The following is a 22,822-nucleotide window of genomic DNA, read 5'->3' on the forward strand; positions in this document are numbered from 1 at the left end:
CTGCACCCTGCCCTGCTCCTGGCTCTGTCCCTGCCTCAGTCACGGGATTGCAGCGGGGACAAGAGTGTCCCTGCGCCCCTGGGGCTGCAGGGATGGTGCTGGCATGGCTGGGTGCCAGTGAGGCGGGGGGGGGGGGCGGGGGGGGGCGGGGGGGGGCACGATTTGAGGTGCTGCTGTAGTTTAATCCCAGCAGGCAGCTCAGCACCCACCAGCCGCTCGCTCACCCCCACCCCGGTGCGATGGGGGAGAGAATGGGAAGGGTAAAAGTGAGAAAACGGGTGGATTAAGGTAAAGACAGTTTAATAGGGAAAACAAAAGCTGCATGTGTGAGCAAAGCAAAATCAGTTCAAATTCCTTCAGTGCTGCCCATGGCAGGCAGGTGTTCATGTAATGGTGACTCGGGAAGGCAAATGCCATCACTCCAAATGTCCTCCTTTCCTCCTTCTTCCCCGGCTTTTATTGCTGAGCAGGACGTCCTATGGATGGGATATCCCTTGGTCAGTGGGGTTCCATCCGTGTCCGCTCCCAGCTCCTTGTGCACCCCCAGCCTACTCACTGGTGGGGCGGTGTGAGAAGCAGAAATGGCCTTGACTCTGTGCAAGCACCGCTCAGAGATAACTAAAACATCCCTGGGTTATCAACACTGTTTTCAGCACAAATCCAAAACAGCCCCATACCAGCTGCTATGGAGAAAATTAACTCTATCCCAGCCAAAACCAGTACAAGTGCCCAGGAGAACCTGGGAGTGGGGGAGCGGGTCCAAGATACAGGGAGAAACCAGGTGCGGGGGGCTCGGGCTGGCCCCGGGGCAGCTGAGGTCCCCGTGCATCCATGAGGATGGGGATGGGGAGGGGACGGCGATTGTCCTGTGTTTAATTTGGCAGCACAAAGAGGCGGCACAGCCGGCGGTGAGACCCCTCCCAAGGGCGAATGGCTGGGGCGCAGGGGAGCCCGAGTGGGTGCTGGGTGCGGGACCCCCGTGCCTCCGCTTCACGCTCCTTGCCCAAATCCGCCCGACACGTGCCGCCTGCCCTGCCCGTGAGGTGTGAGACGGCTGTGCCTCCTCTGCCCCCTCCTCACGCTGCAGCTGAGCCCCTGGCCCCGGCCCGGCCCCTCGCCCCTCCGCACCCCCGGCAGATGCGAGCGAAGGCCCCGGAGGCAGATGGCAACATTTGGTAGCCGAGCGGTCCCCGGCCGTGGGACTTTGCCGGGCTCCGGTGACTGGCCAGCCGGGAAGCCCCCTCCCCACCCAGCCGGGGCTGGGGACCCGTCCCCAGCCGCAGCCAGCGCAGGGCAGGGGGTGCAGCGGGGCTCCCCGGGGTGGGCACGCTGCCCGTGCCACGGGCGTGCCCGGATGGTGCGAGGGCACAGGGGGATCAGCAGCCTGGGAGAGCAGGGGTCCGTCCTCGAGCTCAGCCCCAGCAAGAGCCATCCCCTAATATCTGCTTTCAGCTGCGAGCAGCGGGGACGGTCTTCCTGGGCAGGGGAAGGCTGCTGCTCCATTGCTGGGGGACAAATGGGACCCCCTTCACCCCAAGGACCACCGGCCACCCCAAGCGAGTGGGTATGATCCCTCAGACTCGGGTGCAGGGACCCGCTGGCAGGTCGCAGCCGCTGGCCCCCATTTGCATCCCATTTCCATGTGAAAGGAGCAGGTCAAGTTGAAAGTTGAAAGGCTGGTGGGGGGCAGCCGGGAAGGGGCCCGCTGCTGGAGGTGAGACCCCAACAAAAGGGCCGGATCCCCTGGGCCCAGCGCTTCGCCTGGCCACAGGCTGCGGCCCCGGCCCTGTCGGCAGCCGCCATCTGCGGGTCCGTATCGCCATGCCGCCGCCGCCACGGCGCAGACAAAGGCCTCGCACCCGGCACGTCCCCATCTGTCACCTCCACGGCTCCCGGCCCCGAGCTGCCGCCTGCGGAGACATGTGGGGAGAGCGGGGTACGGGCAGCATCCTTCCCTCCGCCCACGGGGAGCAAGGCGATGCTGGGCCCGGCAACAGATTCCCCATCGAGTCCCCAAGTCCCTTGGAAAGCTGCCCCTGTCCAGCAGAGGGGCTCTGCAGAGCTCACAGCTGGGGAAACTGAGGCAGGAGCTGGCAATAGCTCGCCCCGGGTCGGGGCATGTGGCGCAGGGGTGATTCCCCCACTGCAAAGCTGGGCGCAGCCACGGCGTGGCAAGGGGCTGTAATTAAATGCCAGGAATTAGCACCTGCCAAGATGAGGGGGTTGTGGGGGGGCTCCTGGCTTCAGGGGTGCCTCTGCCTCCGCCCAGCACTTCCAGCGGGCATTTGGCCTCTGAGCACATTTTTTCTCGTTGGCGGCTGTATTTAGCTCCCAGGAGGTCCTTGAAGTGGCACAAGGCAGGGGGGGCAGCCCCGAGCCTCTGTGGGAGGTGAGAGCGGAGCTAGTGCCAGCACCCTCCTGTCCCTCTTGTTTCCAAACACCATTCCTCCATCCCTGCCCCATCCTCGTGTCCCCGGGGCAGCGGCAGAGGGTGCTCAGCCAGGTGCTGCGGGAGGGCTCCTGCAGCAGGCTGCCCTCCCAAAACCCGTCCCGGGATGCTCCCAGGGAAGGCGAGGCTCCGGGGCGCTGCCTGGCTCCAACGCCCCGCTCCAAAAGCACCCGGTTGCCCAGACGTGCCCAGGCAGCTGCCTGCAGCCTGCTGCCTGCACCCCGCGCAGGCTCGGCGGCCGTGGGGGGACAAAGCCCGGCTGGGCAAGGTGCCTGCAGGCTTTGCCCTTGCCCACTGCGTCGGGCAGTGTTTTTCCAGCCGAGCTTGTTGTGCAGATCCACCTTTGCCATTGCTCAAGCGCAGGGCAGCCCTCCGGCACCCAGACAGCTCTTTTCCATGTGCTTTGCTCGGCTCTTCTCCCTCTGCCAGCTCCTTCTCTTGTTTCCAAGAGCAGTTTGAAAAATGCACGGCTGTAATCGAGCTCTGTGCTGCATGGGCCAAACGCTCGGCTCTGCCACGCAAAGCCGGTCCTTGCCGCCGGAGATGCCTGTACCGTGGGGCAGGCAACCCCCGGAGCCACCCCGGGGCTGGGTTCAGGCCAGCAGGTCCATGTGGCTGTGGGCTTGGTGACGCTGCTCCCGTCTGTCACCTCCCTTTGTGCTATCTGGGTTATTTTGCTGCATTTTGGAGTTTATCGCAGGGGGCTGCTGCCGGGTGCATGGGGAAACTAGGTGAGTTTTCCAAATCAGAGCAGGCCCTGATGGCTGGCCGTGACCGGCGGCATGTGGGGAGCCGGGTGGCAGCTCCCTGCCTACAGGAGGGCTGGAAATTTTCCCATCTCCCTCAAATCCCGGCAGGGCATCAGGACCCTCTGCCCACAGCGGGCAGGGGATGCCCAGAGGCGTTTTGGCTTTGGTGGTGTGAGCACCTCAGGCCATGCGTCCGTGCTGCCCAGCTGGCACTGCGGGCTGAACCGGCACCCATGCCGGGACGTCACCAGCTACCGTCAACACTGCGTGACGCAGCCTGGCATGGAGGAATGCCCCGTGGTTTTAATCCCATGTGAGCGCTGAGCTGCCTCGGAGGGCGTCCTCGCCCGGCGCTGACTCAGCGGGAGCAGCCGTGGTGCAGAGCCGCTCCAGCACCCTGCCGGCCGCCGTCCCGCAGGGAGAAGGGGAGGACGTGACTGGAGAAGAGGAGGTGCAGGGACATTGGGACACCCTCGGGAAGAACACAGGGAGAAGCAGCGTGGTGGCTGAGCCGTGCCAAGGAGTCTCCCACATCGCGGGGCCGATCCAGGTAGGTGACAGAGGTGGTGCTGGTGCCGTGCCGGTCCTGTGCCAGCAGCGTGGGGCTGGGTCACCCGGTGAGGGGGAGGCACAACCGCACACCTCCCGGCACGGGTCTCCGGAGCAGCTGCCTCCAGGCAGGAGGTGATCCGGTGTGCCAAATGAGCCCCGCTGGGCTGCCCACACCAGAAGGGAGAGGAGCTGGGGCCACGGCTGGGCATTGCCTGGCATGAGCGGGGTTGTCAGCCCTGGCACTCGAATCCCCACGCTCCGGCTGGGCTTGGGGAGTGGGATAATGTCGCTGTGTTTTTGGGGCTGTTCGGAGAGCGGCTCAGCTCAGCTCAGCTGGGCTTGGTGCAGCCCTGCTCAGCACGGCCATGCCAGGGCAGGTGGCTCAGCACCGCAGGAATGCGGAGCAGCAGGTTGTGCCTGGCTGGGGCTGTCCTTGCTGGCCAGGCATGTGGCCGTGCTGGGGGACCCTGTGTCCTTGTCACTGCACCCCAACAGCCATCCCCTCCGTGGCTTGGCCCTGGGGCTGAGCTTCTGGCACCGTGCTGAGCTCCAGCGCCCAACGTGGGGACATGTCCCTGCTTTGCCTCGCCCGGGGGGGCACGTTTGCACCCCTGCGCCGAGCCGGAGATCCCTCCCTGAGCCTGGCACAGGGTACGAGGGCAGCGGGGCCGGCTGTCAGCAGGGTGCTGCTGCAGGGCACGGGGTCCGGACAGCGCTGGAACCGAGGGGTGCTGCTGCATGGGGACCCGGCTGGCAGCCGGTGCTCCCCAACGCCCCAGGTCTCTGCCACCAGCTGGGCTGTGGGACCCGGCTCTTCCCGTGCATTTGTGCAGCGCCGAGCACAGCCCAGCCCTGCTTCCCCTGGGGGCTGTAAGCACGGCTCCGGTCGGTGGGGGGGGGCCCCTGCCTGCCCTGCCTGTCCCTGTCCTTGCCCAGCAAGGACATTGGTGCCCTGCACTGCTGGCTCTGTCGCCAAATCGCCCCTACGCTGGGCTCCCCGCAGAGGGGTGAAGAAAGCCACCCCCGGGGAGGAGACAGGAGGGTCCGTGCTGGTGCTGGGACCGTCCCCAGCTGTCCCCACACCTGGCTGGCCCCCTGCAGACACTTTCCAGGTCAGAAGGCAGAGTGTCCCCCCAGGCAGGGGACAAAGACAGCCAGTCTACCCCAGACCGCTCGCCCGTCACAACGCATCAGGCGGATGCGCCATGCGCCGGGGCGGCTGCGGCGTGGGGACCCCGTTGGGGTACAGATTCCGGGGGGGCTGGGGCCGACAACACGGGCTTGCGGATGGTGCAGCCGTGGCTCAGCATGGCCGTGGCGCGGTGCTGGGGCTGGTTCTTGCCGCCCGCGGCTGACGCTTGGGACGGGCCCTGGGTTGCACCCAGGAAGTTGTGCACGCAAGTGAGCAGCTGACAGTGACGGCGGCACGTTGGGGACACCGCGGGAGGGAGTGGGGTCATGGCACGCTGGCCCCTGCCGTGCCCACCACCGTACCCGGTGAGTGCTGGGGCTTGCTGTTACCTCCCTGGGGCTCGCCTGTGCCGTCAACTGGGGACCCCCATGGGGGGTTCTCAGAGCAGCTTGGGAAGGGGAACGGGGAGGGAGGGGGAGGCGGGGGCAGGTTCGACCCCACGTGTCCCCCTGTGCCCTTCGCCTGAGCCCCTCTGTGTGTTGGGACCCCTCCGGCTGTGCCCACCCCTGGGCAGGGGTGTTGGGGGCGGCCGGGCAGGGGGCTGCGGAGGGGTGCAGGGCTGGTTTGGTCCCCCGCCCTGCCGCCGCTGTGGGCGGGCCAGTGTCTCTGCACAACCGTTGGGGCGGGCGGCTGTGCTTGTTGGGGTTGGCGGGGGCCCAAGGACATGGGGTGCACAGGGCCCCAGCGTGGCTCCTGGCACACCTTGGCTGGGGAAGCATGGGTGGAAACCCCCACCGGTGCTTTCCAAGGGGCTCCAGGGTGGGAGCGGGGAACCCGGGAACAGCCCCAGAGCCTGCGAGGGGGGCTGAGAGAAGAGGGAGCATCAGGGAGCGGAGCCTCAAATTCCCCGGCTTGGTGGGGTGGCGGGTGAGTGGGGTGGGTGATGCACCCCTGGGCATGGGGGATGCACCCCCAGGGTGAAAGCGATGCACCCCTTAGCGTGGGCAACGCACTCCTGGGAGCGGGCGACGCACCTCTGGGCATGGGCGATGCACCCCTTGACGCGGGCGATGCACCCCTGGGCATAGGCGATGCGGGCAGAGCATCGGCGAGGGGTGCTGGGCCGAGCCGCCCCGGCTTCGATCCCCGGGGTGCCCCTCACCAGGACCGGGGTGCCCTCCCCGCTGGCCCCATTGGCCCGGGTGCGGTTTGAAGCAGGCTTGCTCCGCGGATTGGCCAGGGGACGTTTCGGGGAGGCCTCGGTGGCGGTCGGAGGCGTGGTCCCTGCCTTCAAATAGGAAACCCGGCACAGCCGGCGCAGACAGTGCGGCACCGCACAGCCCAGCGCAGCCTTTGTCTGCCTGCGGGGCCAGGGCACGGGCAGCGTCCGCCAGCCGGCCACCGCCACCGCCCCTCACTCCGGCCCCTCTTTGCAGCTGGCAGCACGTGAGCCCCTCGCTGCCCGTGGTGGCTGCCCACCCCGCGCCCCGGTGCCGGCGCGGAGGATGCCCGTCGAGGCGCTGCAAGCCGGCGACGCCATGAAGGGGGTGACGGTGACGGCGCCCTTCACCTCAGCCATGCCCATCCGCATCCTCCGCAAGGGCCCCGCGTATTTCCGCCGGCACGCCGAACCCGGTGCCGGGAAGCCCAGCGCGGTGGAGAGGCTGGAGGCCGACAAGGCCAAGTACGTGAAGAGCCAGCGGGTCGTCAGCACCAAGCAGGAGCCGGTGAAGCCGCCGCTACTCAAGCAACCCCTCTTCACCCCGGGGGTGCGCCGGGCTGCGCTCACCCCCAGCCGCAGGGCACCCCCGGGGCCGCGCCGCGCAGAGGCTGGCGGCCCGAAGACCTCCCTCGACCTGGAGATCCTCAACAACCTCATCAACCTCTGCGACAGCCCCTTCCCCAAGGCGGAGAGCCCGCTGGGCCGGGAATGCAAGTGGAGGGCGGAGGCGCCGGCGGCGCCAGGCGGCGGGACGGAGGGTGCCGGCAAGCTGCTGGAGAGCCCCGCTGCCGCCAAGCCCCCCGGCAGCGTGGCCGTGCGGAGGGTGGACGTCCGTCCCTGTGGGGCTCCACGGAGCCAGGTGACGCCGGTGCCTGCATCCCCCGTCCCGGGTGGGCTGCCTGTGGCCCCGGCACGGAGCTCGCCCGCCCGCCCGGAGAGCGCCCGCCGGCAGCCCCTGCTGCACCGCTCCAAGTCGGACCTGAGCGACCGGCTCTCACGGGCCACCGCCGACCTGGAGCGCTTCTTCAACTACTGCGGCCTCGACCCCGAGGAGGTACAGGACATGGGCGCCGAGCGCTTCGCCCGCGCCAGCTCCGACATCGTGTCCCTCAAGTTTCACAGCGTGAGCACGGCCAGCTCGGAAGGCGACTGCTCGCCGCCCAGCGCTGCCACGCCGGAGGGGCGGCCGGCCGAGCGCGTCCCCTACGGCATCTCCGTCATCGAGCGCAATGCCCGCGTCATCAAGTGGCTGTACGGGCTGCGCCAGGCCAGGGAGCCCCAGCAGGTCTCCGACGTGTAGCAGTGCCGCGGTGGTGGTGGGCGCTGGGGACGGATTGCTTGCAAATGGGCAATGCCGGACAGGGAGGGAGCGCAGGAGATGCCCCGGGAGGAGCAGGGACCTCTCAGTGGTGACAGGACCCTCAAACTCAGACCCCGCCTTGCTTCCCTGACCCCTGTGCCACAGCGGCACTGGCAGAGCTCCGGTGGGGTGACCGGGCATCCTTCCCGCCGGCTCTGGCTCTGTCAGACTCCTGCGCCGGCACTGGAGAGCCAGGTCCCTGTGAGCCCGTGGGAGGGCAGAGGACACATGTGCCCCCGCGTCCGTGGCCAGTCCCCAACACCCTCCCCTCATCTGTTCCCGTGGGACCCTGTGTGCAGTCAGCCTTCCTGCGCTGCTGGAAGCTCCTGCCTGTCCTGCTCCTCACCAGCACCCATGGGTGGGGGGTAAGGGGCCGATTCCCCCCCTGCGCAGAGCAGGGACACAGCCCTGGGGAAGGAGCTGCCCCCCTGCAAGCCTCCACCGAGGGGGCCATGCTGCCCGGGGTATCCTGGTGGTCCCCATCTTAATGCTGAAGGTCTGGGAGAAGCTGGGTGCTTCGCGGGGGTGGGGGCAAACCTGACCCCCCGCTTCGAGCAGCCCAGGGCTGCGTGTGTGTGCGAGTGTCTGCGAGCGCTTGTGTCCCCTCCTGGGTGCTAGCGGGTGCACAGCCCTGGGCACGGTGAGCCCTGGTATTTATGAAGACGACGGTTGTTGGTCTTTTCCTCATTTCTACTGTTTTTCCTGATGTTTGATCTGTAAATAGTAATAACAACACAGCCGGTTTTATTAAATCTCTGTGCTTTGGAGGCTGTGTGCATTGCTGTCTCTGGAGGTGGTGGAGGTCGGGATGGGGCAGGGACCCTTAGGGTGCCCGCGGCTCAGCAGGGGCTGGCAGTGCCGAGCGGCTGGGTGCCGGCAGGAGCGATGGGTGCCGTGCCGCGGCGTGCCAGCGCGGGGCCCGGCGGGCACGTCGGGGGCGGCAGTTGGGTCCGGCAGGTCCCGGCAGAGCCCAGGCCGGCGGGATTCCCCTCTGTGCCGCAGCCAGCACCGTGCCGACCATGCAGCCCTCCCCTGCCTCCTCGCCCCACTCCGGCAAAGTGCTGTTGAGCTTGGCCGAGTCCCGGCTCCTCCGGGACTGCGAGATGGGGGCGGCGATAGCGGAGACCTCCCAAGAGGGCTGGGGAGGCGTGAGGATGAAAGTCGGCGCAGGGAGCGCTTTGAAGATAAAAAACACCCGTGCGTTATCCCCAGGCAGCTTCGCACGGCACCGTGGCCCCCCCCAGCACCGCGGGTGCTGCCTGCGCCGGTGAAGTCCCTCTGCTCCTTGTGATGCTGGTGCATCCCACAGGGCCAGATGGCTGCTGGGGAAGGTGGTACCAAAGCCACCAGTGCCTGCACCCAGGGGACCCTGCCCGGACACCAGCCCTGCTGCTGCCTCCCTCCGGCTCCAGCCATGGTGGTGGGGCTGTGGCTACAAACAGCTCCACACGTGCAAGGAGCCAGCCTGCCTGGTGTGGGCACCGCTCAGCAAATGCCATGTGCATGGTGGCGGTGATGGGCCGGTGACAAGGTCAAGCCGCCCACCCCAGGGCTGCAGTTTTTATTTTCAAAGGGTCCAGAGCCGCTGCCACCCCGTCCTACCCCAGCCAGCGCTCCCCTCGCTCAACCTGGACCCTGCAGCCGCTGGCTGGGGCAGCACCGGGGGTCCCCTTGACCGGGGCTTCCATCCAGCACTTGGGGTCCCCCCAAAAAAACCCTCACAGGGATGAAGCACTTCCCACCCCAGCCTGGCTCCTGCACAGTGCACGTCCACCCAGAGCCACCGCCCAGGGTTGCAGGATCCATCCGTCTCCCGCTGGGGTACAGGCAGGTCTGGCTGCCTGCGGCACGGCGGGCAGGACATGGTGATGGCATCTGGCCCGTGAGTCAGGCTGACAAAGCGGGCTGGGGAGGAAGCGCACGCCCAAGGGATCCTTAATGACGGCACGTGGGGTGCTGGGGGCATCCCCGAGGAGGGGGAAACCAGGGGGTGACAGGGACCCCAGGCACCCGCACGGGGACAGGCTTTGCCCTCAGGGAAAGCTCTGCGGGACGTGGATCCCTGCCGGTGGCTGGGACCGGCTGTGCTGGCCGGATTCCTCAGCCCGGTGTGTCCGGGGCTTGGTCTAAATTTGATGCTATTGCCAAGGGGCCCCCACTGGCCCCCGCCAGGCATGGGGCAGAGCAGCCGGCATGGCCCTCCAGGTGTTGCCAGCCCCCGGCTTGTTTCTGGCATCCCATGACCTGCATGGCTGGGACCTGCCATGGCTGTCCCAAGCCCTGTGTGCTTGTGTGTGCGTGCGTGATCACGTGCATGTGTGTCCAAGTGTGCACGCACATTCATGTGCGTGCACGCTTGTGTGTACATGTGTTGATGTGCACGCGTGTCCGTGGGCACGCCCGTGTGCATGCAGATGCATGGACAGGAGGAGCCATGATCCCGAGGCAGGAGTCTTCCTCTGACCCTGCACCCGTGGGACCGCCTGCATGAAAACCTGGCACAGCCTCGGCGAGGCGACGCGTGGCCCCCAGGAATGCCTCCCCTTTGCGTGTCCCTGCTGGGGACAGCAGGATGGCCCCCATGCTCCCTATCACTTTCCCTGGCAGCTGCCTCTCAGCCAGCTCCGGTTTCGGTGGGGAGCCGCAGCTGAGCCCGTCTGTTATTTCCAGGGAGGAGGGACAACCGGGGAGGGTGTCCATTGCCTTCGCCCCTCCATGCTGGGGTCTCCCACGGGTGCCCCATGTGCAGGCAGGAGCTGCAGGCAGGCAGCTGGAAGAGAGAGAGAAAACCGGCAGCACCCCAGTCTGGGGAGCCAGGCCCAGCACCCCAGGGTGGGGGCCACCCCCCCACCTGGCACACGGCCCCCGGCCCAGGTGCAGCTGTGCCGCGCCAGCTGCCGGCGGGGTGCGGGGGGCCAGGGCCCGCGGCCGCGCCGGGTCGGTTGCTGCCTGCAGTGCTGCTCACTGGGAGCGGGGCGAAGCTCCTGGGCAACCCCCCCAGCCTGTATTTTCCATTTTTTAATTATTCCGCACAGCCCCGCTGATGAGCATCTTCTGGAAGTGCCAACTACGTCACGTGCTTTAATCACTGTTAATTAGCGAATGCCTCAGGACAGCGTTGAGGGCAGGGCGTCAGGAGCCTCCTCGCTGCCACGTGTGGTGCCGGTGCCAGTGCCAGCACCATGCCAGTGGGTCCCACTGTCCCAATGGGGAGGACAGTGTGTCCCTGTGTCCCTTGCCCCACTCCGGGGTACTGGCCCTGTCCCCCTGGGAGCTGCAGCGGGGCTGGGGTTCGGTGGCAGCGGAGGGTCCCCCCGCACCTCTGCTCCTCAGCTCTGTGGGGGTCTCTGCTGTCACCCACCCAGCAAAATGTTGCCCCGGGCAAGAGGGACACGTTTTGGGGAGGGAGGCAGCGGGTGTCATGGAGGTAGTGGGTCCCCGGCAGCTGCCATCGCTGCCACCGGTCCCCAGGGTTTGGGTACCAGTGGGTCAGGGGACCTGGGGACCCAGTGGGGCACCCCTGTCCCCCCACCTGAGGGTGCTGCGGGGAGCTGCCACCGGGCTGCGGGGGACCTCTAGTGGCAACGGGGTCGGGGGGGTCAGGGACAGGGACCGCAGGGGGACAGGGCCACCTGCAGAAGGGTGACAGGGACAGGCTTTGACTGGGTGTCACCGAGCCCTGCCACCCCGTGGGCTCACCCGTGCACCGAGCTGCCCAGGGCTCAGGGTCCCCTGGGGATGACCATGGTCCGTCTGTCCTGCCCTGTCCCTCAGCCCTTCTGCCCACCCTTTTGGCCCAGTTGCTGAAGCGGGGAGGACGGGTGCCTGCCCCAGGCTGGTGGGGCACAGGGACCACCCCTGCCTGCTCCCACCCCGCCGATGCTTGGAAAATAAATACCTCTTAGTACAAAAATAAAAGCCCCTCCAGCCCAAACTGCAGCAGCCTGGGGGGGGGGGCGGCCATGGGGCCCCAGTGCTGCTGGCTGGAGACCCAGCTGCTCTGCGCCCCGTTTTTCCCAGGCTGCTCCCAAAATCACCCTCAGGGTGGGGTTGCCGTCTCAATGCAACCACACGTGAGGGATCTCGGCCCTGTGCCCCGCTTCCCCCTCCTGCATCCCTATCTCCTCCCTCCCCTGCCCCCAGCTCAGACCCCCCCTGCCAAAAGCCACCCTCGGGACCCTTCCCACCACCTCCCACCCCCCAGCCCCATCTCAAACCGCAGCCCCCTCCCCACCTGCAACCCCTCAGTCCCGTCCTGCCCATCCCGGGGCTCTACCAGCCCCCTGCCAGCACAGCCCCCCCCCCAAAGCAAGCATCTTCCAGCACGGAGTCGCTGGCTATCCCAGCCTGGGGCTGGTCCCCCCAGCATCCCCAAAGACACCCCCTGCTCCTCCTGTCCACCCCGGGGGGCTGAAGGGACCCATCCCCATCCTGCGAGGAGCAGTGCCTGCGCTGCTGTGCATGGGGACAGTGGTGGGGGCCATGCACATGGGAGGGGATGGCCCGTGTCCCCCTCCCCGCACGGCCGTGCCTGGGTAGGAGGGGAAGGAGGGATGGCACGGGCCTCTCGCACTCACAGGGACCCCCATCCCTGCCAGCTCCCCTAATCCCACGGGGAAAGCGGGACAGTGGGGGCTTTGCAATGCCCTAAAACATACAGAAAAGGCAAAGCCCTCGCCATGACTTGGAGCCCGGCTGAGTGTGCAGGGGGTCCTGGGGGGGTCTCGGACCCCCGCCCCTGGGGCAAAAACCAGAGGCCCAGCAGAAGGATGGGGAGAGAAGCTGAGGTAGGATCGAGTGGTTTCCATCTATCGAAGCCCACTGCGGTGGGGCTGGCTCTGGTGCAAGGCAGAGCCCCCATGCTGACTCTTGCAGCATCAGAGCCCCTCATCGCCGCCCGCGGGTCCCTCTGGCACGGCCACGGTGCCACTGCCCCTCTCCACGATGCGCAGGCTCCCAGAAGATGAGATAAACGAGAGTAAAAAAAATATAACTGGGGGAAAAGCTTCCCTGCAGCGACCGGGAGGGCTCAGTCTTCCGCAACCGTCCCTTCTCCCGGACCCCTCCCTCCGTGCCAGGCTGGCACCGGTTGCGGTGCCACCCCGACCGCCGGTGTGCTAGAAGCTGGCGGGTCGTATCAGCATGCGGGTGCCCTTCAGGGAGTAGCTGGGTCCCTGGAAGTGGTGCCAGCGGATGCCGTTGAGCTTGCGGATATTGTGCCGGGCTGGATAGTAGATGCCGTTCAAGTTGGAGAGACCGCAGGCATCGAACCACCAGCCTGCGAGGAGGGAGCGGGGGTGGCAGGGTGGCATCCCGGGCAGGCACCTGTGGGTGCTGCGTGGGTGTCCCCCCCCCCCCCTCCACTCACCTCCCGACAGCATCTGGGCGCACTTGCAGAGGCAGTTGTCGTTGTCGGCATCGCGGGTGCTGAAGTGGGTGCCCTGCAGCGCCATGCCGCTCTGCTGCCCAGCCGTGCCGCTGTAGTCCTGCAACGACAGCCTGCCGCCCGGCCCAGCACGGCGTGGCCACGGCCACCATCAGTGCCGGCTGGCTGCTGCTGGGGGCGGGTTGGGGGGGGTTCACGAAGCCCCTCAGCCCTGCTCAGGGAGGGGTGAAGGCCATGGGATGCCATGAGCTGAGCAAGGGCCGGCGCGGGGGGGATGCAGGCAGAGATCCTGCAGCTCCAGGTTGGCCTGGGTCTACCGGCTTGGAGGGGCTGTCCTGGGGGTCCCCAAGGGTGGAGGTCATGCTATGCTGGGGCAGAGAGGAGACCCTCCCAAGGCTTCTCCGGTGCCTTTTGCTGGGGTCGGCTCAGTGCATGCACGGGGTGCATGGTGCAGGGCATCTCCGGGGTCTGGTTCCACCTCCAACCCAGCACCAAAGCACCCAGCTGCCTGCCACCCCTCCTGCCCATGGCCAGGCTGAGGTTCCTGGGACCACACACCGTCCTCACAAGCCTGGCGGTAGGAGCACAGCAATCCTCCCCGGACACGGGTGTAGCAGCCTGGGGATGCCCGGCACCCCCAGGAGTGCCTGACAGCCATGGCCATGTCTCCCCCACTTGCCCGAGCAGCGAGCTGCGGTGCGAGTGCCCCGGCTGCTGGCTGGGATGGGAAATCCCCCTGCTTTGATGCAATTTCATGCCTTAAAAATCTACTTCTCAGGAGCCCAGGGAGAGAAGAAGTGGGCAGCACAGCGATGTCCCCCGGCACCTGGGGAGGAGCTCTGCTGAGCCATAACCCCGCCAGGAAATCCCAGTGAAGCCCCCCAGGGCCACACACCTCCCCAGGGCACCACATCCAGCCCTTGCCCATGGCCACCACTGCCCGTGGGGCTTGGGGACAGCCGGAGACGGGGAGAGCTGGGCAGCCACCCCCGCGGCGTCCTTCTCCTACCTGTAAAGCTGCCGCTCGCTCCCCAGCTGGAATTTCCCATAGTGGGCATAGACTTGGCCACCCTCCCAGTCCCGCAGCTCGACACGCAGAGCGTAGGGCTCCTGGCTCGTCAGGAGGTGCATGGCCTCGTTACCCAGCCAGTACTCGCCTGCCGCGTCCCCGAAGCCCTGGAGGAGCAGTGGGGTGGGTGAGGATGCCCAGGGTGCCCCCAGGGTGCCCGCCTCCCCAGGTGGGCGCAGACCTGCTTGTACTCCCTCCAGTTCCTCTGGAAGCTGAGGCTGCCGTTGGTGCGAAGCTGGATGACGGTCCAGCCCCCTCCGTCCGTCTCCATGTCGCAGTAAGCCTGCAGCGGGGGGGAGAGCCGCAATGGGCTACAGAGCGGAGCAACGAGGGCTGGCTCGGGGTGGGCGGCTAGGTTTGCCCCCCCCATGGGCTAGGCAGCTCAGCATGGGTGCTAGAGCTTGTTGAGGGGCTGGCGAGCATGTGCCGGGGTCTCTCCTCCTTCCATGGCCATGGGCAGGGGCTGGGGCACAGCGCTCATGGGTGGGGGTGCCTTTAAAATCAATTTTATCCCCCCATCTGAAAGCCCGTGCAAGCCCTGCCTTCACCCGGCAGCTGCTGCCTTCGCCCCCTCCGCAGCCCCCGAGAGTGGGGGGCATTGCCCCAGTGAGAGGGGTTGGGATGTGCCAGACAACAAGGATACCCGCTCCGCTCTGGGACTAGCGTGCTCTGGGTGGCACTGGTGTCGGCAGCACCCCGGGGTGCTGCAGTGGGAGCCCTCTGGGCCGCACTCACCTTTTTGGGCTCACTGAGGTTGGCGATGTGGAGGGTGTAGACGCCGCTGGCGTGGATGCCCGCCCGGCGCACCTCGGCACAGTCCTGGAAGAGCTGCTCCTGCCCGGGCAGCGAGGCTGCAGCAGAGGGGACCGTGAGACGGCAGAAACCCTGCCGGTCCCGCAGCCCTGCCTGGTTTTGTTGCTCTTCCCCTCTCCCTTTGGATGCTTTTGTGCCCATGGATTATTTTTCTTTCTTCTGCGCCGTCTCCCTAGGGCTGGGTGAGCCAGCCGTGCTGCACCGGGGCTGCCGCCAGCCTAAGCCTGGGGATTTGCCGCGGCTGGGGACGGCGTGGGGCCGTGGACCCTCCCCTGGGGGCTCGGAGCTGCTCCTCGGATGCAACGCAGGGGGCATTTTTGGGGCAATATCACCCACGCCGGGGCTGGCACAGCGCCCTGGTACCCTCTCGGGAGGGCAAGGAGCTCTCCTGCTGCCTGCACCCTGCCTGCACGCCCCGGCTCACCTCTGCCCTGGGAGACGAGGCGCACCAGGCTCTGCACCGACTCGAGGAGCTGGACCTGCTGGCGCTGGAGCAGGCTGGTGTTGGCGCTGGCGGCCAGCAGCGACTTCTCCAGCTCCTCGATGGTGCCGCTCTGCCAGCTCACCAGGCGCTGCAGCTTCTCCTTCTCCGAGCGGGCCCCCGCCAGCTCTGCCTGGTGCTTCGTCTCCATCTCGAGCACCCGCACCTCCAGGATGCTGAAAGGGGGAGGCAGAGGTGATGGGGGGGTTGTGACTGCGCTGAGCAGCCGGGCAGGGAGCGGGGGGCAGAGCGGACCCAGCCCCAGCTGTGGTGCACCGGCACATCTGCGAGGACCCAGAATTGTCCCCGTCCCCTGCTGCACCCACCGAATTGCACCCTGCCTGGCACCTCTGGGAAACCAAAGCCCAAGGGGCTGTGCTGGGGCTGTGCAATCCCCCAGGGACCCCAGCCAGCCCCTGGAGGAGTTCAAGCCCCCCCAAAGTGCAGCCGCACTCCTGGGGTGGGAGAGACCAGCCTCCCGCTGGGGTCCGGCGGCTGCGGGGGTCCCGGAGCTGCCCCAGGCCCTACTTGTTCCTGTTCTGCAGCTTGTGGATCTCGTTCGTCTGCAGCAGCAGCTGCTTCTCCAGCTTGGTGGTGGACAGGGAGTTCTCCTGCAGCTGCATCTCGATGCGCGACGTCTGGTTCAGCACCTGCCCCGGGAGCAGAGGGGAGCATCGGCGTGAGCAGCCGGGGCCACACCGCGTTCCCGGTGTCACCGGGCTCACGGCTCCCTGGCACACAACCCCGGTACCTCTGCACGCTGGTACATTAAACCATGCATCACCTTGGGGAATCGCCCCACTTCTAGCAGCAGAGAAACCGTGCCACCCACCGCGGTGCTGGGGGTGGTGGGGACGTGTGGACACGTGTGCCGTTCACCCCGGCCACCCCCTACCTGGGCTTCCACATCGGTGAGCTTGCGGCTCTGCTCGGCACTCTGGTTGAGGAGGGTGCTGCCGATCTCCAGCATGGTGGCGGTCTGGTTCTGCGCCGCCGTCTGCCGCAGCTGCGCCATCTCCGGCTTCATGCTCGTCTGGATGTAGCTCTCCAGCTGCGGAGAGGAGCAGGAACATGGCAGGTCATTGCGGGAGCTCGCTTGGTCTTCCCTTGGCTCCCCGGCTGAGCCTGGCATGGCTTGGCACAGCCCTCAGGCACATCCCTGGGAGCTTCTCAGCATGATATGACCCATCTCAGGGCCCTTTGAAGCTTATCAGGAGGACAGAGTGAGCTGCCCACCGGCTGTGCTGCTGCGGGGGAAGCCTCCTCACGCACCAGCTGCCAAGATTCCTGGGCTGGGGTGCCAGCTGGGATCTGGCACGGACTTGCGTGTGCCCAGGTCTGCTGGCAAGCTGGGGCTGCTGCCTAGCCAGGGTGGCCTGTGCCGAGCAGCCGGGCAGGGAGTAGCCGGCATCGGCATTGGCATCAGCGTCAGCTGCCAGCCCCCAGCCACCGGTTTCCCAGGGCCGGGAATGTGGAGGGTGGGGGGCCACCATTGGCCGGAGAAGGTGGGTGTCCGGCACCTGGTGCTACCCCGCTACGGGGAAGCGCTTGGGGCTGGGAAGAAGCCTGCTGCGGACACAGCTGGGATGTCGCTTCCGCTTTCCCAGCCCGTGGGGCAGCCGCCTTTCCCAAAGGCTTTTCTATTTCTGGTGGCCCCGCCACGAGGTTCCCATTCGGTCCCTCCCCGGGGCGATGGCCTCAGCAGGGGCACGGTCCCTCGGCGGGGGCTGCGGGGAGCGGAAGGGGCCGCCGCTGCCGCCCACGCTGGGAAAGCGGCTCCGCACCGGGCAGCCCCCAAAAGCGGGAGGGGATGGGGACTGCCCGGCTCCCTCCACCCCACAGATCCCTCTGTCCGCGCATCGCCCGGATCCTGCTCTACAGGCAGACCCCCACATCCCCATGTATCTCGTGGGGTTGTGGACCAGAGGGGACAGGCCAGGGTAGGATGCTGCTCTCCGGGAAGCGTGGTGGGCAGGCAGCGGTGCTGGGATGCTCAGCACCATGGCGGGCAGGCAGCGGTGCCGGGATGCTTGGCGCGGGAACGGGACCGGCATCGGGCCAGGGCACAGGGCTCTGCCCTGCACTTGTTTGCGCATGATGAAATCTTGCTGGCAGCGGTGCGTCCATGTTCCCTCCTCCCCAGAACCGGGCAGCGGTGAAATCATCGCCCCACCGCCAGCACCCACGGAGGGCAGGAGGGTCCCAGGGCTGAGCACCCCAGCTGGCGTTGCCTGCACCCTGCTTCCCTAAGGATTTTTCCTTGCGGGAACGTGCTCGCGGGGAGGAAGCGGGGAAAGGTCGGAGAGCCACGTCTGGAAAACATTTCCCCGAGCTGAGTGATTGCTGGAGAGTTTCCCTTTAACCACGTCGTTAATCTTGTTGCTTCACAGGGCTCGGGGAGGCCTTTTCTCCCTCTCAATCTTGCGCGTTTTTTTTTTTTTTTCTTTTTTTTTTTTTAAAATAAACATATCTCTGAGCCCAAGGGCAGTACATACCCATGGAAAAGGTCAGGCTGGCACGGGGAGGCCTGAGCACAGCCGGAGAAATAGCCCCAGCTCCCGGCCCCAGCAGCTCCCTGGGAGCAGCTGGGGCTGGAGGGGGGCACAGTGTCCCCAGCCTCGGGTGACACAGGGGACCCAAGTGGGACAGGCTCTGTGCAGAGGGCTGGGAAACCAGGATCACCCTCCCTTCGCCCCACGGGTGCCGAGGCTTGCCTGGGCTCGGAGGGGTCCCCCCAGCCCCATTCCTCCCCAAGAAGGGCAGAGCGGCTGGGGGGTGGACTGTGGTGATGTGGGTCACCCCAAAATGCTGCCCTGGAGCAGGAGGGACCCCGGCCACCCCGCTGTCCAAGTGCCAGGGAACCATTGCCCACATCTGGATGGTGCTGTGCCACCTTCTTGCAGCCACATCCCTCCCCTGTCACTGTCCCCATCCTGCCCTGGCATTTCTAAGCATCCCGCAAGCAGTGGCGGGGGGGCCCCAGGGCCAGCAGTGGGGGGCTTTCCCCCCATCTGCTCCCTGCACCCATGCCAGGGTGAGGAGCACCGGCCCCTGTGTGCGGGTGCCCCAGAGCTGTGAACCTGCCACTGCCCCGCTGGGGACCCCATCCCTCCCCGAGCCCCTCGCCGCCCCAGACCCGGCGGCACCATCAAATGTTTGCGTTTGAACTAAAATGAATTCCTCCTGAGATGGGAACAGCCGACGGGATGGCGAGCAGAAGCCACATGTCCTCGTGTGCTGGGTCCTCGCCACGTCCCTGTCCCTCCCGGCCGTGGGGGGCTGCACATGGGGTGGGTGGACCAGCACCCCAGTGCTGGGAACGGGATTCGCTGGGGAGGCTGGGTGCTGGGGGTCCCCAATGGTGCCTGGGGAGCCCTGCCGGTTGCTGAGGGGCTTTTCAATTCCTGCAGGCCCCCCAGTCCCCAGCACCCGGCAGGGGTCCCTGGGCCAGGGCAGAGCAGACAGGGATGCGATGTTGTTTACAATCTGTTCCTGAACCTGATGCCTCCTTCAAGCCCTGGTTTGTTTGTTCAGGCCTGGAGTCCGACCAAAACAAGCCTCTCTGGGCAGCTCCGGTTAAATTAGGAAAGCCAAGGAACAACAGAAAAAAAAAAAAAGCTGCAAGCTGCCTCTAAACGGAGAGGGCCATGCTACGGGATGGGATGGGATTGGGATGGGATGGGGTACCGGCTGCCCAGTGCCCCACTGCCTCGTGCTTCCTGGGGCTGTGGTGTGGGGCATCGCTGCCCACAGCTGCCCAGATGTGCGGCCCCACTTTACCTGTGGGCTGCCTGTTCTGGGGCAGGGCCATATGGGACCCCCTGCCCCCCGCGTTGCCTGGCCATGCCCAAAAGCTGCCCTCACCCCGAGAGAAGCTCAGAGCTGTCCTGGGCACCCAGGGCACAGGGACCCCAAGGCAGGGACCCCAGGGAAGGGACTCCAGGACACAGGGACCCCAAGGGCATAGGGATGCCAGGGCAGAGGGACCCCAAGGTGCAGGGACCCAGGGCTGTGCATGCACTGCAGACCCAGCAGGTCCCGCAGTAATGGAGATTCTCTGCCACCAGCCAGGTGGTGGCTGGCTGTGCCTGTCCCTTTGCAACACCCCAGGCTGGCTTTCAGTGGAACCGTGGCTCAGCGTTTTCCCAGCTTTTGAGGAATTTGTCATCTAGGATGGCTAAGGGGACAGGTCTGCACGTCCCTGCTGCCCTCCCTGTCTCCCATGGCCAGGGGAGGCTCCCCGAGCAGTGTGGCTGGCACAGGCCACCCCTGGGACCCCCACTCGGCACATTTGGCCCCAGCCGCAGCCCTGAGTGCTGCGAGGGCTCGGCACACACCATCTTGCAGTGCCCTGCTCGGCGGGGGACATCATCCAAGAAATCGGGGTGCAGAGGCATGCAGGTCCCATTGCACCCCAGCGGGACACTGCCAGGACGTGGATACGGCTGTGCTGGCGATGCCGCTCGGCTGGAGGGTCAGTGACAGCCAGGGACAAGCCGCTCGCCCTCTTATCAGCACAGGCACCTAGGGCCATGGTGCCACTGCCTTGCCAGGGTGCAGGGTTTACAGCCCCCCAGGGAAGTGTCCCGCGGGACGAGCCAGCCAGGAGCTATTCCTGGGTCTGACGCAGGCGGCTGCACTTGGTACGTGGGGGGGTCCATCGGCACTCGCCAGCCCTCGGGAAGGAAACTCCGCTTCCTGCTGTGGGCGGCGGGAATGGGGTGAGCCGGGGTGGGGGGCACCCCCGTGGGCATGCAGCCCTTCTGGCGTGGCACCCCGCTGCCCCCCACCCTGCACCCTCCCGCTTGCCCATGCACTGCAGGGCTGCCCGGGAGCCCTGGGTCCCACTCGAAGTCTCACTAAGCACCAGGAGCTTTTGCAAAGCCCCTAAGTGGGAAAACAATGAGGCTGGAGAGATTTCAGTGGCCCCTGCCCTTAGGTCCCTTGCTCCGCCACCTGCCAAAACCCTTCCCAAGAGCTTTCCAGAAGGGCCGCATCCTGACCCAGAATGGGGAGCGCTGACCCCCAAGGTATGCCTGGCACAGCCAGCCCAGCCGGGACCACAGGGAGCCACGGCAGGGATGGCAGCGAGATACAGCCGCAGCAGCAAGCACCGGTGGAGCCGCAGCACCCATGAGCTGCAGCACTCACAAGCTACAGCACCCATCCCCTCCGAGGAGGCAGTACCAGGATCAGGCCCAGGTCACAAACCTGCAGGGAAGATGCCAAATTGGCCGCACTGCTGCCGCTTGGGTGGGCATGAAACCCCCGCGCAACCAGCTCTGCCTCCGGCAGCCTGGAGCAGGCAGCCGGTACGGGGATGCTGCACATTTGGGTGTTGGAGGCAAACTCCTGCCCACGCCACCCTCCCGCCCGTCCCCCCCCCCCGTCGCCCCACACCCTACCTTCAGCAGCCACTGGGTGCTGTTCTCCAGGATCCTCTCGAGGTGCTGCAGGCGCTCGGCAGCCCCGTAGCTGGCGTGCGCGGTGCCGGCCGGTGAGTCCCGTTGCAGCAAAGCGTTGGCGGGGCCGGGGGCGGCGGGGGCGGACGGGCAGGGCGGCGGGTCGGCTTCGGGCAGCACGAAGGTATAGCTGCAGTGGCCGTGCTGTACCCGGTGGTAACGCCGGCGGCTGCCCCCCTCCAGCGCCCGGCGCTGGGCTCCGGCCACGCACAGCACCGTCGTGGCACAGGTCAGGGCCACGAGGCTGAAGCTGAGAGCCCGCATGGCACGGGGGTCCCCGTGGCACCAGGGTGGGGGCGGGGGGATGGTAAAAGCGGGGTGCCTCGTCCGGGGATGTGCCGGCACTTCCCAGGCGGCCACGACACCGCTCTTTGCTGGGATGGGTCAGTGGGCGCTCGCCGCCGAGTCAAAACGCTGCAATTTCGGCATTTCCTCCCTCTGAGCCGGCTCTGGCCGCCCCGGCCTTTTATCGCCAGGCGGCCGCAGCCCTCGCAGGGGGAGAGGGGAAAAAAAAAAGAAAAACAAAGGAAAAAATCTGTTTAAAAACAATACTTCTATCTTTTTTCTCTCCTCCTAGCCCACTGCGGGGAGATCAAGTTTCACACGTGATCTATAAATGTCTCGCACACACACACTCGCACACACTCGCACAAGCAGCCCCCGTCCCTCCCCCGGCTGCACGCACCCAGTGGCCCCCCCCTGCCGTTCTCTGCGCAACTCATTGCACCTCCCAGGGCGGGCAGCGCCGCGGCAGCACTGCCGGCCAACAGGGTCAAGCTGCCTGCACCAGCACCAAGCCCTCCCACCATCTGGCCCCAGCACCCAGCGAGTCCCCCCCAATCAGCACCCGCTGGGACCCGCCGCCCCCAGGACACCCCCATCCCAGGGAGCACAGCTCCCTCCCTGCGTCCCGGCTATTTATAACGCTGGAGGGAGCCAGGCATGGATTTGGCTGCTCTGGCTGCAAGACAAGCCTGTGGGGACCGGGACGGGGGTTATGTCCCAGGCAGAGCTTGGCAGGACCCAGCCGGACCCCGTGCAGGGCTCGGGGTGCCCAGCTCCCAGGCTGGGGGTCCGCTGGGAGGGCTGAGTGCCAGCAGCCGGGTGTCACTGCGGCTGCCAGCCTACGTTCTGGGTTAGATCTAGGCTGGGTCCCCCCGGAGGGGGACAACCACGGTGGTGGGGACAGGCTGGCATGGGAGAGCGGGCTTCCCTGGGCATGGGGATGCCCACGCATATCAGGAGAGGGTGAGTTTCTCCCAGTACGGGCGGGCACGTGTTCCCACGTGCTGGGCTGCTCACACAGCTGTGGAGCTGGGGAAGGGACCCCGCTGCCATCCCGGTCACTGTGGGATGGCCGGGGATGCTGTGAACCCCAGTGCTGGAGCAGCCGGTGTGAGCACTGTCTGCAGCACAGAGCCACGCTGCCCGGTGAGTGGGGGGCTTCAGCCTCCCGAGGGAAAAAAACAGAGCTGCTGCGGGACCGGCGTGCTGCGGTTGTGCCTTCATCGTAACCGGACTACGTGGCTGGGTCCGGCCATCACTGCGAGCGGAGCCCTGCCAGACCCGCTGCTCTCATGGCAATTAGCAACCGGCTGGACGAGCCCCTCGGTGCTTCCCGGCGGCAGAGCTGAGCCCGGGATACTTTGCGGGGCAGCAGTCCCAGTGATGCTGCTTGCCGCTTGCTCCCGCTGCTGGCTCGGGCACTGAGCAATGCTGGTGATGCTTTAAATAAAAACTTTAAAATAAAACCTTTCCCCGAACACCCGGGTGCCTGGAGGCCAGGGTGCCCCCTCCGCTGGGAGCCATGCTGCGGAGCACAGGCGGCTGCAGGTTATGGGATGGAGAGGTCCAATGCCAGTGGCTGCCTTCCGCCTCCACTTCAGGGTCTGGGTCCAGCCATGTGCTGGAGGGGCTCGGGGGGGCACAGAAGCTCCCGCACCCCTGGCAGTGCCACGAGCTGGGCTGCCGTGCCCACTGCCCGCTCCCACCGCAGCGGGGCCGGGGAACTCAGGGGTAATGCCATGGCCGCAGCCGGCATCCCCGTCCAGCGCCTCGTGGAAATGAGGAAAACAGGGAGGCAAGAGGGATGCCGGAGGCTTTAATACATTTATTTGACATTAAGCGAACGGAGGAGCTGCCGTGGC

At 66.6% G+C, this 22,822-nt stretch overlaps 2 protein-coding genes across 3 annotated transcripts; one reads left to right on the forward strand and one right to left on the reverse strand.

The window, feature by feature from the left end:
- Nucleotides 1–3,647: 3,647 nt before the first annotated feature.
- Nucleotides 3,648–8,231, forward strand: FAM110A (family with sequence similarity 110 member A). 2 transcript variants are annotated; one of them, XM_052783883.1, is made up of 2 exons: nt 3,648–3,748; nt 6,319–8,231. In XM_052783883.1, exon 2 carries the CDS (start codon nt 6,388–6,390, stop codon nt 7,402–7,404), a length of 1,017 nt encoding a protein of 338 aa, XP_052639843.1. In that variant the 5' UTR covers nt 3,648–3,748; nt 6,319–6,387; the 3' UTR covers nt 7,405–8,231. The 2 variants fall into 2 exon arrangements, with proteins under 2 accessions (XP_052639843.1, XP_052639834.1); XM_052783874.1 differs by lacking the exon at nt 3,648–3,748 and adding an exon at nt 5,009–5,247.
- A 3,535-nt stretch (nt 8,232–11,766) lies between these two features.
- ANGPT4 (angiopoietin 4) lies at nt 11,767–21,280 on the reverse strand. Its single transcript, XM_052783897.1, has 9 exons — nt 20,619–21,280; nt 16,109–16,264; nt 15,742–15,863; nt 15,157–15,389; nt 14,655–14,770; nt 14,101–14,202; nt 13,860–14,026; nt 12,833–12,963; nt 11,767–12,742 (listed from the first exon to the last, which is right to left on the reverse strand). The coding sequence occupies exons 1-9, from the start codon at nt 20,937–20,939 to the stop codon at nt 12,582–12,584; spliced, it is 1,509 nt and encodes a 502-aa protein (XP_052639857.1). The 5' UTR covers nt 20,940–21,280; the 3' UTR covers nt 11,767–12,581.
- Between the last annotated feature and the right edge of the window lie 1,542 nt (nt 21,281–22,822).

The sequence above is a fragment of the Harpia harpyja genome, chromosome 1 (assembly GCF_026419915.1).
Source record: "Harpia harpyja isolate bHarHar1 chromosome 1, bHarHar1 primary haplotype, whole genome shotgun sequence".
Lineage (NCBI taxonomy): Eukaryota > Metazoa > Chordata > Aves > Accipitriformes > Accipitridae > Harpia > Harpia harpyja.

Coding starts and splice junctions, on each gene's coding strand:
- ANGPT4 (XM_052783897.1), bottom strand. CDS start 20,939: ATGCGGGCTCTCAGCTTCAGCCTCGTGGCCCTGACCTGTGCCACGACG. Junction 14,203..14,654: donor ACCTCAGTGAGCCCAAAAAG/GTGAGTGCGGCC, acceptor CCCCCGCTGCAG/GCTTACTGCGACATGGAGAC. Junction 12,743..12,832: donor CGCCCAGATGCTGTCGGGAG/GTGAGTGGAGGG, acceptor CCCTCCTCGCAG/GCTGGTGGTTCGATGCCTGC.
- FAM110A (XM_052783874.1), top strand. CDS start 5,209: ATGGCACGCTGGCCCCTGCCGTGCCCACCACCGTACCCG. Junction 5,248..6,318: donor CGTGCCCACCACCGTACCCG/GTGAGTGCTGGG, acceptor CCCTCTTTGCAG/CTGGCAGCACGTGAGCCCCT.